Here is a 19,814-nt window from a genome sequence, read left to right as displayed (position 1 = left end):
GAGTTTCAGTTTAATAGCCCCCATCCAGTCCATTATCACAGCCAGGCACCAGTTCAGCACATCCACAGCCTCACCTGATGAAGATGAGAAGTAGAGATAGAGCTGCATGTCATCAGCATTCTGATGACAACACACTCCAAAACTTCAGATGACTACACTCAATGGTTTCATGTAGATGTTGAACAGCTTGGGGAACAAAACTGACCCCTGTAGAACCCCATACTGGAGAATCCAAGGGGCCAAGCAATTATTCCCAAGCACAACCTTTTGGAGCTGACCCGACAAGGAGGAGTGGAACCACTGCAATGCATTACCTCCCACTCCCAACCCAGACATTTGTCCCAGAAGGATACCAGAGTTGATGGTATTGAAAGCCACTGAGATATCAAGGAGAATCAACAGAGTCACACTCCTCCTGTTTTTCTCCCAATAGAAGTCATCATGCAAGGCAACCAAGGCTGTTTCTGTGCCAAAACCAGACCTGAAACCCAACTGAAAGAGATCCAGATGTCAGATCATCATCTAGTCTCTTTCAATATTACTCACAATCCCCCTCCTTCACGTCCCGCTTCATGCCCTTGTCGTGACCTGCATTCTATCAACTATGAGGCTTTTTCTCAGTCTCTAGCCTCCTCTCTTCCTTCTGTCTTCACAGCCGTCTCCTTGGACTCAGCCGTCTCCTCCTTTAACTCCTCCTTATCTTCAACTCTTGATAACCTTGCTCCATCTACAACTCGGATAGTTCGCCCCTCTCAACCCCAACCGTGGCTCACCTCTTTCCTCCGCTACCTTCGCTCTTGTTCCCGGGCAGCTGAACGCCTGTGGCGTAAGACCAGGGACTGGGCGGACTTTGTCCATTACAAATTTGTTCTCTCCTCTTTCTCTTCTGCCATTTCACTGGCCAAACAGCAGCACTACTCAACGTTGATCCAGTCAAATGCTAGGCACCCTCAGCAGCTCTTCGTGTCCTTCAATTCTCTTCTGAAGCCTAATCCACCATCTCTCCCCGCCTCTCTGTCTGCCAATGACTTTGCCTCTTTCTTCAATGCTAAAATCCAAACTATTCGCTCCGATCTGGCCAGCTCTGCTCCGCTTCCAGCTCCTGTTCCTCACCTGTCAGTTCCTCCTGCAACTCTCTCGGCGTTCCCTTCGGTCTCAGCTGATGAACTGTCTAAAATACTGCGCTCGTCGAAGCCTTCCACTTGTTCCCATGATCCGATTCCCTCTCGCATCTTTATTAATCTTATCCCCGCTATCCTCCCGTCCTTGTTTCACATCATTAATTCTTCTCTGTCCTCTGGTTCATTTCCTTCTTCTTTTAAACATGCTACAGTCTCTCCCATTCTCAAAAAACCCACTCTTGATCGACTATCTCTGTCTAACTACCGACCTGTCTCTCTGTTGCCCCTTGTCTCAAAGATCCTGGAACGTGTGGTCTACTCTCGTTGTCTTGACTTTCTCTCTAGTAACTCTGCTCTGGATCCCTTTCAATCTGGATTCCGTCCTTTGCATTCCACTGAAACAGCCCTTACTAAGATCACCAATGATCTTCTTACTGCCAAGTCTAAAGGCCATTATTCCGTTCTTATTCTCCTTGATGTAACTGCAGCCATTGACACGGTTGATCACGATCTTCTCTTAGATTCCCTCCATGACCTTGGACTCTGTGGCTCTGTCTTTAACTGGTTCGCCTCCTATCTAGAGGGTCGCTCTTTCAGTGTGTCGGCTAATGGCAGCTCGTCCTCCTCTTTTCCCCTTTCAGTAGGGGTTCCGCAAGGCTTGGTGCTTGGCCCGTTGTTGTTTTCTTTATACATGCTGCCCTTGGGTAAGCTTATTCAATCTCATGGCCTCCAATATCACCTGTATGCCGATGATACACAATTATATCTCTCTTCTCCGGAACTTTCTCCTGATGTTCATGATCGTATCTTGGCATGTCTTTCAGATATCTCAGCCTAGCTGCTTCATCGTCGTTTGAAACTTAATATGGCAAAAACTGAACTGCTTGTTTTTCCTCCTAAACCTTCTCCTCACCTCTCATTCTCTCTTACTGTCAACGATGTCACGCTTACTCCGGTCAAGGAAGCTCGTAGTCTTGGCTTTATATTTGATTCCTCGCTCTCCTTTATTCCTCATATCGAGGCAGTAGCTAAATCCTGTTGTTTCTTCCTGTATAATATTGCCAGGATTCGACCATTTTTTACTGTCTCTTCTGCCAAGACTCTCGTTCACGCACTGGTTATCTCTCAGTTGGACTACTGCAACCTTCTTCTCTCTGGCCTTCCCTCATCTCACATCAGTCCGCTGGCCTCTGTCCACCACTCTGCCGCTAAGATCATCTTCTTGGCCCGCCGCTCTGACCATGTCACTCCACTTCTGAAATCTCTTCATTGGCTTCCAATTCACTCCAGAATCCAATATAAACTTCTCCTGTTGACCTTCAAAGCTTTTCACGGTCTAGCTCCTGCCTATCTCTCCTCTCTCATCTCACACTATTGCCCCGCTCGTGCTCTCCGCTCCTCTGATGCCATGCTTCTCGCCTGCCCAAGGACCTCCACTTCCCTTACTCGGCTTCGTCCTTTTTCTTCTGCTGCCCCTTACGCCTGGAACGCTCTTCCAGAACACTTGAGAACTACAAACTCAATCACAGCTTTTAAAACTCAGCTAAAAACTTTTCTTTTCCCTATAGCTTTTAAATATTGAGTTTGTTCTGACTCTATACTGTTAGCTTCACCTGTTTACACTTCCCTGTGCCTGTTTGCATTCTCCTTCCCTCCTTATTGTTTACTACAACTTTATTAGATTGTAAGCCTATGCGGCAGGGTCTTGCTATTTACTGTGTAATCTGTACAGCACCATGTACATTGATGGTGCTATATAAATAAATAAATAATAATAATAATAATAATAATAATAATAATAATAATAATAATAATAATAGCGTCTGGAGCTGGCCAGCAACCACCTGCTGAAGGATCTTGCTTAGGAATGGAACATTTGCCACTGGCCTTCGATTGGTCGATAGCGAAATCAAGATGTGATAATCTTAGAGATGTGATAATAGAGTGTCTATCAGCAGCAATGGGTGAATCCGAGGATTATCTGGAAGAGGAAATAAATAGAGTATTCAGAGTGAATTTGGCCTATGCAAAAACAAGAGGATGGCCTGGAGATGTATTGGTACACTTCATCAGGAAGATGGTAAGAGATAAAATCCTCCAGATTCATTATGACAAAAAATTAAAAATTCGTGGCAAAGAAATTATCGTAATGAAGGAGATCCCTATGACAATTTTACTCAAATGGAAGGATTATAACAAATATCCTTAATGAGAAGATTAGTTTCAGATGTGAGTTTCCAGAAGTAGTCATCTTTACTTTGTGGAAAAAATTAAAGAAGACTTGAAATGTACTAAATCAGATGGAGACCAAGGAGAGGAAGGAGTGAGTAGAGAGAAAAAGACTCTTAAATAAAAGTATAAGACTAAAAATTATGACCAAAATGATGGATCATAATTTTTTAATGTAGAATGTCAATGGCATGAATTCCCCCCAAAAGAAGAAAAAAGTATTTCACTATTTAAGAAAAAGTAAATATGATATTATATGTCTACAAGAGACTCACATTAGGAAAAGGGATGTCAACTATCTAACCAACAAGAATCAGGGAATGGAATTTATCTCTGCAAGTGTAAATAAGAAAAATGGCATAGTTTTGTGTATAAAGTCACATCTACACCCAGAATTGATATTGGCAGATGATCAAGGTTGATTTGTAGGTGTAAGAATCACTCTCAATTGAATGTCAATGATGGTCATGGGAGTATATACCTCCAATGATAATAAAACAGAATTCTATGAAGGGCTCCTGTCCAAATTGACAGATTTATACTATGAGAGTTGGTGTCCGATGGGAGACTGGAACAGAGTGATTCTACCACAGATGGACAGAACATCAGTGAAAAAGATAAAATTAACTCAAGGTAAACTCCCAAAAAGTTTTTTCGACCTGATGGACAATCTGGGGTTGGTGGATGTGTGGAAACTACAAAATGGCTCATCCAAAGAATACACCTTTTTTTCCAGAAAGGCATAAATCTCTTTCAAAAATAGATATGATTTTGACAACTAGAGATTTTTTCACCAAAGTCAAAAAAATAGAGATACTACCCAAGTCTTTTTCAGACCACAACCCTATAAAAATTGAATGCAGAAGTGAAAGAACTGCTTTCAGATGGAGACTTAATGAAATGTTACTACATGATAATAATATAGTCGACAAAATTAAGAAGAAATTAAAAGAATATTTTGAAATGAATATGAATAAAGGGACGGAGATGAGAATGGTGTGGGATGTAGAAGCTAGAAAAGTAAGCCAGTTCCCTGAGAGCGAGCAGGAAGAGCAAACAGGAGTTTGACAGGGGGAGTTTGGCAGGGGAGGTCAAAGGGGAGGCCTCTAAGAAAAAAAAGAGAGGGGGAAAAACAAAGAAAAACATAAAGAGAAAAACCCCCACAAAAACAACCAACCAAAAAATCTATTTTCCCTTAAGACATACTCATATAGTTGTGTACCTTCAGAGAGGACAGGACAAAGCAAAGGCAATTCCACTATAATCAGAAAGGAGAAAAAAAAAGCAAAAATAGACAATATGGATGGAAAGGAGTCCCTAGAGGTGGTGACTTGCAAAGGGTGTGCAATGTTCGTGTTTCTGCCTCAGCGCAACATGGCGTATACCTGCAACAAGTGCAAGCTGGTGGCACTTTTGGAAGAAAAAGTGAGAGGACTTGAGTGGCGAGTGTCCACCCTCCAAAGAATAAGAGGACGAGGAGTTCTTAGACCGAACGGTGGAACAGCAACAAGAAGCACATGAGATTGAAGAGCACCAGCCAGCTGAAGCAGAAGTGGAGTATGCTGAGGGGAGAAAAGCCAATGAAGAGGAAACTCTCTGGAAAAGAGTGACAATTAGGAGCAGAAGAACTAGAAGGCATTCTGCACCGGTGGAACCATTAGAGTTAAGCAAATGCTTTCAGCTTCTGGAGGATGAGTCTGAAGGACAGTTTGCAGAGGGAGAAGTACAGGAGACACCGTGCAACAGTGAACAAGAGGAAGAAGGTAGGTCAACCAAGAAGAAGAGAAGAGTAGTCGTTGTGGGAGACTCCCTGCTGCGTGGGATTGAAACCCAAGTATGTCGTGAAGACCCATGGACTCGTCAAGTGTGCTGTCTCCCTGGAGCACAGATTAGAGATGTGACTGAAGGGTTACCGAAGCTCATAAAGCCCACGGACACATACCCCTTTCTTCTCAACCATGTGGGAAGAAATGATGTCGCCAAGCAGAGCTACGAAGAAATCATTTCAGACTTTGAAGCTCTGGGAAGGAAACTGAAGAACTTTGGGGCCCAGGTAGTTTTCTCATCCATCCTCCTGGTTCTTGGAAGAGGATTAGAAAGGGAAAGACAAATACTCCGGATGAATGACTGGCTATGAAGGTGGTGCCGTCGTGAGAGTTTTGGATTCTGGGACCACGGGCTATGCTACTTGGAACATGGACTGCTGGCAAGGGATGGGTTGCACCTCACAAGGGCTGAAAAGAATGTGTTCGGCCACAGCGTGAAGAACTTGATCAGGAGGGCTTTAAACTGAATCTTACGGGGGCGGGAGACGTAAACCTCGAGGCAACAATGGACGAAGGCCAATGCACTACAGTACAGAGAACAGCTCCAATAGTGCCCCAAAATAGTGTCCGCAACAATGTAGGAACAAAGCCAGACTATAAAACACATGGTCTTCGATGTCTATATACTAATGCCCAGAGCATGGGAAACAAACAGAACGAACTTGAACTCTTATTACATGAAGGCAAATACGACTTGATAGGTATAACTGAAACTTGATGGGATAACTCCCATGACTGGAATATAGCAATTGAAGGATATAACTTGTTCAAAAAGAACAGAAGAAATAGAAAGGGAGGTGGAGTTGCACTATATGTTAAAAATACCTATCCTTGCACAGAAATACAGGCGGATCAGACTGGGAGCCCCATCGAGAGAGTCTGGATTAAAATAAATGGGGCAAGGAATAAAAAGAACATGATAATCGGAGTCTACTACTGACCACCCAATCAAGGAGAAGACGAGGATGAAACTTTTGAGAAACAAATTGCCAGTGTTTCAAGGAAGTGTGATGTAGTAGTGATGGGGGACTTCAATTACCCTCATATCTGTTGGGAGACCAATACTGCCAAAAGCGTCCCTTCCAAGAAATTCCTGGCATGTGTGGGTGATAACTTTCTCCTACAGAAAGTGGAGGAAGCAACTAGAGGATCAGCAATCCTTGACTTGATATTGACCTACAGGGATGACTTAGTGGATAAAGTGGCAGTTACAGGAACTCTGGGGGAAAGTGACCACGTCATACTTGAATTCTTGATTATGAAGGAGACAAAAGTTGAGTGTAGCCATACACGTACTCTGGATTTTAGGAAGGCTGATTTTAATAAACTCAGAACTATGATAAGTAAGGTCCTGTGGCAAATGAGCCTAATGAGAAAAGTGTCCGGGAAAGCTGCCAAAGGCTGACGATAGATAAACACTAGAGCCTCTCAGGAATGCTAATGGTCTTTATTAGGAAATTCAAGCAGGCAGTAAAAGGTTTGGAACACAGGAGACGAAGGCAGGAACGGAACTGGGAGCAACTGCGAGAAGGCAAAGAAAGGGTTCAGGCTTACAGCAGGTAGGTTGGTCTGTAGCGAGTCCAAGGTCTAGGGCTTTGGCAGGCAACGTGGTCAAGGGTCAGTCCAATGGTCAGCACAACGAGCAGTCAACGAAGTCCAAACACGGTCAAAGGGTTCAGCAGGGCAAGAGCAGGAAGACGTAGTCATGGCCAGTCCAAGGTCAAGGCAGGAAGCAAGGCAAGAGTCCGAGTAGCAAGGAAAGGGGTCAAAGGATCCAGAGATCGAAGCTTTCGCCAGGTAACTCAGTTAACCTCTGACAAAGCTTCCTCGGCTTCCTGCCGCGTATTTATGCTGAATCACGCTCCCCCAGCTGTTCCTTAATTGCTTGGCGTTTTAGATAAAGCCTGTGGGAGCGCCACCTAGATTCTTTCTCCGCACGCTGCTGACTAAACGATGGAGCTGGTAAGCTTGCCTCCTCATCTGGGCTCTCTGGATTAGCAGAGGTCCCCGCTGGCACACTTGTGACCGGCTTTTCTCCTTCTGGCACTGCAGGAATCTCTGCTGGCCCAGACTCCACGTTCCCTGGGCTGGGCCCATTGTTACTGGGTCCAGGTTCCTCCAATTCCTCGTCCCCTGACTCCATGTCCACGCAGGGCATGACAAAAAGGAGTGCAGGATGGGTGGGAGTATTTAAAAAAGGAAATTTTAAAGGCACAGTTACAAACAATTCCAACAAGGAGAAAAGATAGAAAACAACAGAGGAAACCAATGTGGCTAAACAAAAAGCTTAGAGATGACCTGAAAACAAAAAGGGATGCATATAGGAAGTGGAAGGAAGGCCAGGCTACAAAAGAAGAGTACAGACAAGTGGCGCAGAAGTGCCGAAATGGCGTCAGGAAGGCTAAAGCTCAGAATGAGCTGAGATTAGCAAGGGATGCTAAAAGCAATAAAAAGGCTTTCTTCAGATACGTGAGTAGTAAAAGACAGAGGAAAGAAATGGTGGTTCAACTGCTTAATGAGGATGGCAAATTGATAACAGATGACAAAGAAAAGGCTGAAGTGCTCAATTCCTACTTTGCTTTAGTCTTCTCCCAAAAGCGGGTCTATGACCCCCCTGGAGAAAGTGAAGCAGAAGTTGAGGGGGCAGGATTGCAATTTGAGATTGATAAACAAATGGTTAAAGAACACCTAATTTCCTTGAATGAGTTCAAATCTCCAGGGCCCGATGAACTGCATCCTAGAGTAATGAAGGAGCTAGCGGAAGAACTCTCAGAACCTTTGTCTATTATCTTTGCAAAATCATGGAAGACGGGTGAGGTGCCGGATGACTGGAGGAGGGCTAACGTTGTCCCTATCTTCAAAAAGTGCAAAAAGGAGGAACCTGGGAACTACAGACCAGTCAGTCTGACATCCATCCCTGGGAAAATTCTGGAGCAGATTATAAAGAAGTCAATCTGAAAGCAACTTGAAAATAAAGCAGTGATCACTAGAAGCCAACATGGATTTGTCAGGAACAAATCCTATCAGACTAATTTGATCTCATTTTTTGATCGGGTAACCTCCCTTGTGGACTGTGGGAATGCGGTGGATGTCATATATCTTGACTTCAGCAAAGCTTCTGACAAAGTGCCTCATGATATTCTGATTAACAAACTAGCTAAAAGTGGGCTAGATGGAACAACTATTAGGTGGATCCACAGTTGGCTACAGAATTGGACTCAAAGAGTACTTATCAATGGAACCTTCTCAAACTGGGGAGAGGCAACGAGTGGGGTGCCGCAGGGCTCAGTCCTGGGCCCAGTGCTCTTCAACATTTTTATTAATGATTTGGACGAGGAGGTGCAGGGAACGCTTATCAATTTTGCAGATGACACCAAATTGGGTGGGATAGCTAATACCCTGGAAGACAGAAACAAACTTCAAAGTGATCTTGATAGGCTAGAGTGCTGGGCTGAAAACAACAGAATGAAATTTAAGAGGGATAAATGCCAAGTTCTACATTTAGGAAATAGAAACCAAAGGCACAGTTACAAGATGGGGGATACTTGGCTCAGCAACGAGAAGGATCATGAAATTGTTGTAGATCGCAAGCTGAATATGAGCCAACAGTGCGATATGGCTGCAAGAAAGGCAAATGCTATTTTGGGCTGCATTAATGGAAGTATAGCTTCCAAATCACGTGAGGTACTGGTTCCTCTCTATTCGGCCCTGGTTAGGCCTCATCTAGAGTATTGCGTCCAGTTCTGGGCTCCACAATTCAAGAAGGATGCAGACAAACTGGAGTGTGTTCAGAGGAGGGCAACCAGGATGATCAGGGGACTAGAAACAAAGCCCTATGAAGAGAGACTGAAAAAACTGGGCATGTTTAGCCTGGAGAAGAGAAGATTGAGGGGAGACATGATGGCACTCTTCAAATACTTAAAAGGTTGTCACACAGAGGAGGGCCAGGATCTCTTCTCAATCCTCCCAGAGTGCAGGACATGGAATAACAGGCTCAAGTTAAAGGAAGCCAGCCCCACACTAGAGGCATTCAAGAGGCAGCTGGACAACCATCTGTCAGGGATGCTTTAGGGTGGATTCCTGCATTGAGCAGGGGGTTGGACTTGATGACCTTGTAGGCCCCTTCCAACTGCTATTCTATGATTCTATGTTGCCCAGACCCATGGCCTTGCCAGGTATGTTGTTTTCCTGGAGGACAGATTAGAAATGTGAGTAAAGGGTTGCCAAATCTTATATTTATTTATTTTATTTATTTATTACATTTATATACCACCCCATAGCCAAAGGTCTCTGGGCGGTTCCCAAAAGTTTAAACAGTAAAGCCCACTAACACATAGCTTTTTCTTCTCATCCACATGGGAACAAACAGAGCTACAAAGGAATAACATCAGACTTTGAAGCTTTGGGAAGGAAACTCAAGAACTTTGGATCCCAGGTAGTTTTCTCATGGAAAGGGAAAGAAAAATACTCTCGGTGAACAATTGGTTATAAAGGTGCTGCTGACATGAGAGATTCAGACCCTGGGACCACGGGCTATGATGGATTGCTGGCAGGGGACGGGTTGCACCTCACAAGGACTGCGAAGAATGTGTTTGACCACAGCATGAAAAACTTCACCAGGAGGGCTTTAAATTGAATCCTACAGAGGAGGCAACAATGGATGAAGACTTATGTGACATAACAGAGAGAACACCTCTAATAGTGCCCATAATAGTCTTCACAATAATGTAGGGAAGAAGTCAGACTATAAAGTACATGGTCTTCAAAGTCTACATGTCTACAGTATGAGAAACAAACAGAATGAACTTGAACTCTTAATACATGAAGGCAAATACGACTTGATAGGTATAACTGAAACTTGGTGGGATGACTCCCATGACTGGGGTAAAGCTTGTTCAAAAAGAATAGAAGAAAGAAAGGGATAAGTATGTTACAAATACTTATCCCTGCACAGAAATACAGCAGGATGAGCCTGGGAGCCCCATCGAGAGCATCTGGATTAAAATAAATGGGGCAAGGAATAAAAAGAATATGATAATCGGAGTCTACTACCGACCACCCAATCAAGGAGAATTATTATTATTATTATTTATTTATATAGCACCATCAATGTACATGGTACTGTACAGAGTAAAACCGTAAATAGCAAGACCCTGCCGCATAGGCTTACAATCTAATAAAACCACAATAAAACAATAAGGAGGGAAAGAGAAAGCAAACAGGCACTGGGTAGGGTAAACAGGCACTGGGTAGGGTAAAACTAACAGTATAAAGTCAGAACAAAATCAAGTTTTAAAAGCTTTAGGAAAAAGAAAAGTTTTTAGCTGAGCTTTAAAAGCTGCGATTGAACTTGTAGTTCTCAAATGTTCTGGTAGAGCGTTCCAGGCATAAGGGGCAGCAGAAGAAAATGGACAAAGCCGAGCAAGGGAAGTAGAGACCCTTGGGCAGGCGAGAAACATGGCATCAGAGGAGCGAAGAGCACGAGCGGGGCAATAGTGTGAGATGAGAGAGGAGAGATAGGAAGGAGCTAGATAGTGAAAAGCTTTGTAGGTCAACAGGAAAAGTTTATATTGGATTCTGAAGTGAATTGGAAGCCAATGAAGAGATTTCAGAAGTGGAGTGACATGGTCAGAGCGGCGAGCCAAGAAGATGATCTTAGCAGCAGAGTGGTGAACAGAAACCAACGGACTGATGTGAGAAGAAGGAAGGCCAGTGAGAAGAAGGTTGCAGTAGTCCAACCGAGAAATAACCAATGCATGAACAAGAGTCTTGGCAGAAGAGACAGACAAAAATGATCGAATCCTGGCAATATTATACAGGAAAAAATGACAGGATTTAGCTACTGCCTCAATATGAGGAATAAAGGAGAGCGAGGAATCAAATATAAAGCCAAGACTACGAGCTTCCTTGACTGGAGTAAGCGTAACATCATTGACAGTAAGAGAGAATGAGAGATGAGGAGAAGGTTTAGGAGGAAAAACAAGCAATTCAGTCTTTGCCATATTAAGTTTCAAACGACGATGAAGCAGCCAAGCTGAGATATCTGAAAGACATGCCGAGATACGATCGTGAACATCAGGAGAAAGATCCGGAGATGAAAGATATAATTGTGTATCAACGGCATACAGATGATATTGGAGGCCATGAGATTACCCAAGGGCAACATGTATAAAGAAAACAACAATGGACCAAGCACCGAGCCTTGGGGAACCCCTACTGAAAGGGGAAAAGAAGAAGATGAGCTGCCATTAGCCAACACGCTGAAAGAGCGACCCGCTAGATAGGAGGCAAACCAGTTATAGACAGAGCCACAAAATCCATGGTCATGAAGGGAATCTAAAAGAAGATCATGATCAACCGTGTCAAAGGCTGCAGTTAGATCAAGGAGAATAAGAACGGAATGTTTTAAGGAAGTTTAATGTACCAATTACCAATTACCCCGATATCTGTTGGGAGAGAAATTCTGCCAAAAGTGGCCCCTTCAAGAAATTCCTGACATATATGGGTGATAACTTTCTCCTACAGAAAATGGAGAACTAGGGGATCGACTTGCTATTGACCAATAGGGATGACTTAGTGGATAAAGTGGCAGTTAGGGGAACTCTAGGAGAAAGTGACCACGTCATACTTGAATTCTTGATTTTAAAGGAGTGTAACCATACAAGTACTCTGGATTTTAGGAAAGCCAATTTTAATAAACTCAGAACTATAAGTAAGGTCCCATGGCAAGTGGCCCTAATAGGAAAAGGAGTCCAAGATAGGTAAGAGTTTGTCAAGGAGTTGGATGACCCTCTAGAGGAGGGAGGGGGAGAAATACAGGATGCACTGGTGCCCGAAGAGGAGCCCCCCGCCTGCTGGTGCTACGGACGATGCAGGCCCTGCTCCAGAAGCCCATCCACTGACGAATACGCAGAGGTGTGCCCAGTTTTGCAACATGTGCAAAGCAGACTGGCTGCAAGTTGCAAAGGATCTGGTCACAGACACAGAGGCCACCGGAGGGAGAATCCATGAGCTGTTCACATGCATGGTGGCCAAGGAGGAGAGCAGACGCACCCTCACTGTGTGGGCAACACAGGCGGCCACTGAAGCCATGGGGGGACTGCACTAATGCCCAAAGTGAGTCCAGGCAGAGTGTCCGCCAAGTCCTTCATGACCATGTCAATGGCCTGACTGAGGCCATATCTGCCATCAACGACATTATTATTATTATTATTATTATTATTATTATTATTATTATTATTATTTATTTATTTATATAGCACCATCAATGTACATGGTGCTGTACAGAGTAAAACAGTAAATAGCAAGACCCTGCCGCATAGGCTTACAATCTAATAAAATCATAGTAAAACAATAAGGAGGGGAAGAGAATGCAAACAGGCACAGGGTAGGGTAAGCAGGCACAGGGTAGGGTAAAACTAACAGTATAAAGTCCGCACAACATCAAGTTTTAAAAGCTTTAGGAAAAAGAAAAGTTTTTAGTTGAGCTTTAAAAGCTGCGATTGAACTTGTAGTTCTCAAATGTTCTGGAAGAGCGTTCCAGGCGTAAGGGGCAGCAGAAGAAAATGGACGAAGCCGAGCAAGGGAAGGAGAGGCCCTTGGGCAGGCGAGAAACATGGCATCAGAGGAGCGAAGAGCACGAGCGGGGCAATAGTGTGAGATGAGAGAGGAGAGATAGGAAGGAGCTAGACCGTGAAAAGCTTTGAAGGTTAACAGGAGAAGTTTATATTGGATTCTGAAGTGAATTGGAAGCCAATGAAGAGATTTCAGAAGTGGAGTAACATGGTCAGAGCGGCGAGCCAAGAAGATGATCTTTGCGGCAGAGTGGTGAACAGAAACCAACGGACTGATGTGAGAAGAAGGAAGGCCAGAGAGAAGAAGGTTGCAGTAGTCCAACCGAGAAATAACCAGTGCATGAACAAGCGTCTTGGCAGAAGAGACAGACAAAAATGATCGAATCCTGGCAATATTATACAGGAAAAAATGACAGGATTTAGCTACTGCCTCAATATGAGGAATAAAGGAGAGCGAGGAGCCAAATATAAAGCCAAGGCTACGAGCTTCCTTGACCGGAGTAAGCGTAACATCATTGACAGTAAGAGAGAATGAGAGATGAGGAGAAGGTTTAGGAGGAAAAACAAGCAATTCAGTCTTTGCCATATTAAGTTTCAAACGACGATGAAGCAGCCAAGCTGAGATATCTGAAAGACATGCCGAGATACGATCGTGATCATCACAACAGGAATGCATGAGTGCATAGCTGCCATCGACCACCAAATGGAAGCCATCCAATCCCTAGCAGCGGCCTTCTGAGTAGTCCAGCAGGCCAAGCAGCAGCTGGCACCATACATGCCACCATATGTATACATGCCACCCAAGCAGTACCTGCGGCAACCTCTTTCCCGTGCATAAGAGGCTCAGCATTATGCACCTGCCACAGCAGTGTGCTCTGTGATGGCACAGGAAGAAAGCGAAGGTGGTGCTTCCACCACTCTGGAAGCCGGCTAAAGTGTTCCTGCACCACACCACTCGACTCAGATCTGGAGGATGAGGAAGGGCCTGAGGGCAACCTTCCACCTGAGGCACAGTAAGCAGCTTATCAGCCCTTCCCCTTCTGCTTTGTCTCCTGCTGAGGTGTGTCCCCACCCCACTCCCTATTATCACCGTTGGCCCCTATCTCCTCCCATTGCTGTAGTGACTCCTTGTGCCCAGTGCAGCTGGACATTCAAGGACGAATGTTGCCTCTGCCAGAGATGTCTCAAGCGAAAGCATTGTTTCCCTCATTCTGTCTTCAGCCCCTTGAGATGCCAGCAGTCTCTCATTCAGGACGGGCCCACTGAGCCTGACCCAGACTTCGCATGCAGTTGCGAACCCAGCATCGCTGCCAGTGGCTTATGCGGCGATGTGATGTGTGTGTGGAGAGGTGGGAGGGGTGGCATGTATAGGTAGCAGGCTCTGACACTAATGTATGCTGTTGCTCCTCTCCCACCTTCTCTTAACTCCCCCCTCCAGTGAAGTTGGCTGAGTGTAGCCTGGCCTTCCTCAGCAGGCTACAACTGCAGCTGGAGTGCCGCCTGTGCTCTGTGCAGGACATCCCGGCTGCTGTTCAGTGCCGCTTGAGATACTTGGAGCACATTGTGTGGCGCTGCTGCCTTTCAATCCCCCTGATTCCTGAAGCACCCCCAGTGGAGTAATGCAACAGCCCCCCTCTTATTCCTGTAGCCTCAGCAACACGCTCCTCCATGGAGTGGGCGCCTCTCCCCCTCCTCCTCTGTTGTCCAGCTGCACAGCAGACATAACATCCTGCCTGTAGAGCCATCTTCTCAAGCTATAGATGTGCCTTCTCCCACCCAGGCCCTGCTCCCACCTCCCTTTGCTTGGGGCCTACCCCTCGGCTGTAATGGCCACCGCTCCTCTCCACCCTTTCTCCTTCTCCCCTGGCCACCAAAGAGCACAGAAAATGGCTGGAGAAGAAGCTATCATGGATGCTGTCAAGGCTGTTATCCTGGTGGCAGCACATGTTGGTGGAGATACCGAGGAGCAGGATGCCCTCCGAGCCAGGCGGCAGTGTCTGGGCTGCCTTCGGCCTGGCCATGTCCTCTTTGCCAATGCTGGGGGTGCTTCAGCCACTCATCCTGGCTCTACAATGGCAGGGCTCTTGGACTGCCTCCAGCTCTTGCCACCGACCCAAGACAAGGCCGGGGTGACTGAAGGGGTGGTGACCAGCAGCATGGCAGTGGATGTTCTGCACAGCATCCCGACACTAGCAGCAGCTGAGGACCTGCTGGAGCAGCAGAATACTGTCCGCCAGTGGGTGCTTCGTTACACCAACATTGTCTGGGAAGAGATGCAGAATTTGGACGACTGGGATGATGAGTGCTTTCGAGGAAGCTTTTGCATGTCCTGCGAGATGTTTGACCAGCTGGTGGCCGACGTCACCCCAGTTCTGCATAGACAAACTCCAGCATGAGGTGTTCTATTCCAGTTTCACGCTGACTTGCCTTAATGCTGTACAAGCTGCCATTCAACATGGGCTACCTGCCCTTTTCCATGATCTTTGGAGTGGGCAAGTCTACTGCCTGTGAAATCTTCCGGGAGACCATGCAGGTTCTAAATGAGTTGTATCTCGATGACGTCATCCGGGTGAGGGACGAGAAGAAGAACATGTGTGGGTTCCATGACCTGGGTTTTCCACACACAGTGGGGGCCCTTGACTCCACGCATGTGCCTGCTCCCCCTCCTCGAGCAATGAATATTACAATTGCAAGCACTCCTACAGCATGGTTCTGCAAGCTCTGGTGGTTGTGAAGAGGAGGTTCCTGGATGTGTTTGCGGGGCTGTAGGGACGGAGTCATGACACAGCTATCATTTAGAACTCCCTCCTGGTGGACAAGCTAGCCACAGGGCACTTCTTCTCCTCCAGCCCAGCCTCCATGTGCGGCCATGCCATGGGCCCTCTGGTTCTGGCTGACCAGGCATTTGCCCTTCAGCTATGGATGATGACACCATACCACTACATGTAGACACCCGAGCAGGAGAAGTACAATTACTACCACTGCTGTGGCCACCTGCCTGTTGAGCGTGCCTTTGGGCACCTGAAAGCGCATTGGCGTTCTCTTTTTAGTCTGCTGGACCTTGAGTCTGACACCATCCCAGAGGTCACAGAGTGCTGCTGCATTCTGCACAACATCTGCAACTCTTGTGGGGATGTATTACTGGAGGACCACCCTGACCTACTTGGCTGGTGTGACAACAGCGATGCCATCCCGGTGGATGTGAGGGGGCATTTGCTGAACCTGCTCAATCGCCTAGAGACCACAGGGCCAGGGCAGAGGTTGCACAGGTGCACTAAAGGATTGTGGAGTGGATCTGGGTGCACTACCCCCATGTGTAAGAAGCAGAAATGGAGGGAGCCCATGTGAAGTGGAATTGCTTACTGAGTGACATGACCTCCCCCCATATGTCCCTTCCCACAGTGAGGTGCAATGCTCTGAGAACCCCTAACCATTGTGCCTTAGTGAGTGCCTTTGCCCACCATGAAGGCACCCTGCCTTTCTTACTAATACAGCAAGCCCTTGCAATGCCAACATAGCCGCGTGCCCATTTCTGTACCTGCTGATGAATAAACATTCTTTCAATAATGCTACTGCCTCCAAAAGTACTTGTGTACAGAGAGTGGGCGCCTCTGGGCTGCTGATGAAAAAGTGGTGGCTTGGGGCTGGCTGGCGGACGTTCGGCATTGGGGCTCTGGGGTAGCTCGGTAGCTGGAGACTACTGGGCGAAGTGGCTGGGGGAGACATGAACATATTTCCCCCATAGGGGCATATTTTGTCTCTATGGGCAGTTCGCTGCTGCAGAAAAAGACGGTGAGGACAGCCCACAGCCGCCAAGGAGCCAATGGGGTGTGAGAGGCATGGTCTGTTGTTCTGCCGATGCTGGCAACCATGATTTCAGGCCGCGGTGCCTGCTGGGATACTAATGGGAGGCCTGAGGGAGGAAGTAGGGTGGAGACATGGGAGGGAGGACTTTCAGTCAACCATTGCATTGACTATTAATGTACTCAACAGGACGCTGAGCTGTGCAACGGGGGCGGGGCAACATGTCGTCTGGGGAGTACCCCCATTAACGCATGGTGAGTGTGCTATTTTACATCCATCCATCCACCCACCCATTGACTAATGTGTCATCTGAACCCAGCCCTATAAAGCCCTATAGGGCTTCTCCCATATGAGCCTGCCTGGTCTTAAGATCTTCTGGAGAGGTCCTTCTTTCAAGAAGCCAATTTAAAGTGAGGGCAATACTTTTCAAACAAGTCATACAGATCCTATCAAATCATGGTTTGTAAAATTAACACTTGCACAGACATTTTATAACCAATCTTCCCCACCCCAAGCGCAGGGAGTGGAAGCTCTTTAAATTCTGATTATTTTTGTGTGTGAAATTCCCACCCCCACCCCCACCCCATTGCTGCTCAGACCCACCAGTATTACCCCTTTACACAAGTATTCATTCTCAATTCATTTATTTAACATAATAAATGTGACAACTCTTCATTAACTGTGCACTGAGTATTTGCTACTCCACTTGTAAAACTCATCTGACAGCACTTTACATTTTTACTTAAGATTTTTAAAATATTAGACACTCCGGGAATAAATATCATAGGATTCTGAACAAATGCTTCAGAAAGTGGAACATTCATTGTTTTCTTCTTTAACAATTTGTTCACACAATAATAATGCCAATACTTAGGAAAACTGAAGTTAGTGCATGCTATATGCTAAGGGACAGAACTCTAAACATTCAGTAACAGAAGTACACACTAAACAATTTGCTAGGAGGGTTACAACCAGAAAAATTCTTACTGGGGTTCATTTCTTGATATTATGGTGTTCATCCTCCCCAATAATTTTTGGCAAGATGGAAACCTTTTTCCATGTAGCTCCCTCTTTTGGACAAGGGGTGACCATATGAAAAGGAGGACAGGGCTCCTGTATCTTTAACCATTGTATTGAAAACTGGATTTCAGCAGGTGTCATTTGTATATATGGAGAACCTGGGGGAATTTCCTCTTCATCACAACAGTTAAAGCTGCAGTGCCCTGCCCTCTTTTAAATCTGGTCACTCTAGTATAGCTCCTGTACCTTTAACTGTTGTGATGAAGAGGGAATTTCACCAGGTTCTCCATATATACAAATGACAGCTGCTGAAATTCCCTTTTCTATGCAACTGTTAAAGATACAGGAGCCCTGTCCTCCTTTTCATATGGTCACCCTAAAGGGAGTCTATTTTGGACAAGGCAGTCCATTTCGTTACTTCTATGATTCCCTTCAGAAGCCCTACCACTCCCAGATGGAAAGGAAGACTAGGCTCCTGTATCTGTAATAGTAATACAGCAGGTGCAATTCTTCTAACTCTAGCATAACAAGCTGCATAACATTGAATTCCCTAGTCTATGTAATTATTAAAGAATGATACAGGATCCATGCTGCCCTCTTTTTCCACTAGTCATAAACTAACAGACTATTTGTACTTCTAATACACACAGGAAAAGACAATCTCTAAACACAAATCTGCAACATTCAGGAGTTAACATATTTAATAAAAATGTCAGTCAATAACTTACGTTTGAAATGTTTGTCACAGAGAGCTGATGCCCTCATGTCACAAAGTCTCAAAGATCCTTTGCTGTTGCTGTAGACAAAAAGATTGCAATGGTGAGGATGGAATTCAGATGAAGTAATAACTTCTGTCAAATCCTCCATGTTATCTGGTTTTATATCTACAATGTCTGAGTGGAAATATTTATTAAGGAATATGCTACTCTTCAGAGACGAATTGTTATTTTTCATCATCTAACGACCCATTTAGCTTTCTGCAATGATTTTTAATTTTAAATGCTACTTTTTAACACAGCCCAAAACCATACAAAAACTTTATTTCACCTGGAGGCCTTCATTTATCTTCTCCTTCTCCCCTCCTCTCTGATCCAGAAAACAAAGTCAAAACCTCCATGTCGTTGTGAGTGATCATCTGTTTTACTGAGCTTCAGCAAAACCAGCTGCTTGTGACCACTAGGCTTTGGGAATGAGCAGGTGCTGCTCTTTCAACAGCTGCCTTTGCTGAAGCAGACGATAACTCAGCAATATGGAGACTCTGGCTTTGTTTGTTTTCTGGAACAAAGTGAAAAAAGAAGGGAAATGTGTTCACCACTGAAGCTAGCAAGTGCAAAGAAGCATTGTGATAAATTGACTGAACCCCTATGAGTGTTCCTCGCCCCCATGATTGAGGCCCTCTGTGTACCTTTGCTTTCATTCTTAGCTTTCCCCAGCACCATGGCACCTTACAATCTCATATCAATGTATTGCTTCTCAGCGTTCTCCCCTTCTTATTTCATTCTTCTGGTTTCCCTAGAATTGCTGCTCCCTAATGCAGAAAATGGGGTAATTTATTTATTTATTTATTTAAAGCATGTTGATAAAGCAACTTCCATAATACTTTTTCTCCCATTTTCTTTGACCCTTCATCAAAATCTTCATACAGTCAACCCTGAATATAGAAGTGGTGTGGTTCACTCCTTCCCAAATCCTGATAATTCCAGTCACTGTTCACTCCCTGCCCCTGCCCCTCTCTCTCGCACACACACCTTCGAATGTGACTTTAATAAACATTGGGTCTCTATGTTCCTGTCTTATCATGGAATCATAGAATAGTAGAGCAAGGCAATAGTTGTAGAGCAAGGCAATAGTAGAGCAAGGTCCTTGAGCGGATGGTTGTGGGCCAGCTCCAGACACTCTTGGATGAGACTGATTATCTGGATCCATTTCAGTTGGGTTTCAGGCCTGGATTTGGCACAGAAACAGCCTTGGTCGCCCTGTATGATGATGACCTATGTCAGGAGAAAGACAGAGGGAGTGTGTCTCTGTTGATTCTCCTTGATCTCTCAGTGACTTTCAATACCATCGACCATGGTATCCTTCTGGAGCGACTGGCTGAGTTGGGTACTGCATTACAGTGGTTCAGCTCTTACCTGGTTGGTTGGCTCCAAAAGGTGGTACTGGGGGAACATTGCTCAGCTCTGTGGATTCTCAAGTATGGGGTTCCGCAGGGGCCAGTTTTGTCCCCCATGCTGTATAGC

At 45.4% G+C, this 19,814-nt stretch overlaps 1 protein-coding gene across 2 annotated transcripts in view; it reads right to left on the bottom strand.

The window, feature by feature from the left end:
• PPP2R2C (protein phosphatase 2 regulatory subunit Bgamma) overlaps nt 1–19,814 on the bottom strand; it is a 303,850-nt gene that overhangs the window by 83,938 nt on the left and 200,098 nt on the right. For both annotated transcript variants that reach the window (XM_063135823.1, XM_063135824.1), the window contains one exon: nt 18,303–18,467. In XM_063135823.1, the coding sequence (XP_062991893.1) occupies nt 18,303–18,467 (165 nt within the window). The remainder of the gene's footprint in view (nt 1–18,302; nt 18,468–19,814) is intronic.

Source organism: Elgaria multicarinata, chromosome 10, assembly GCF_023053635.1.
Source record: "Elgaria multicarinata webbii isolate HBS135686 ecotype San Diego chromosome 10, rElgMul1.1.pri, whole genome shotgun sequence".
Classification (NCBI taxonomy): Eukaryota; Metazoa; Chordata; class Lepidosauria; order Squamata; family Anguidae; genus Elgaria; species Elgaria multicarinata.
The sequence above is the reverse complement of the archived record's forward strand: the minus strand, read 5'-3'. Positions and strand labels throughout refer to the sequence as shown.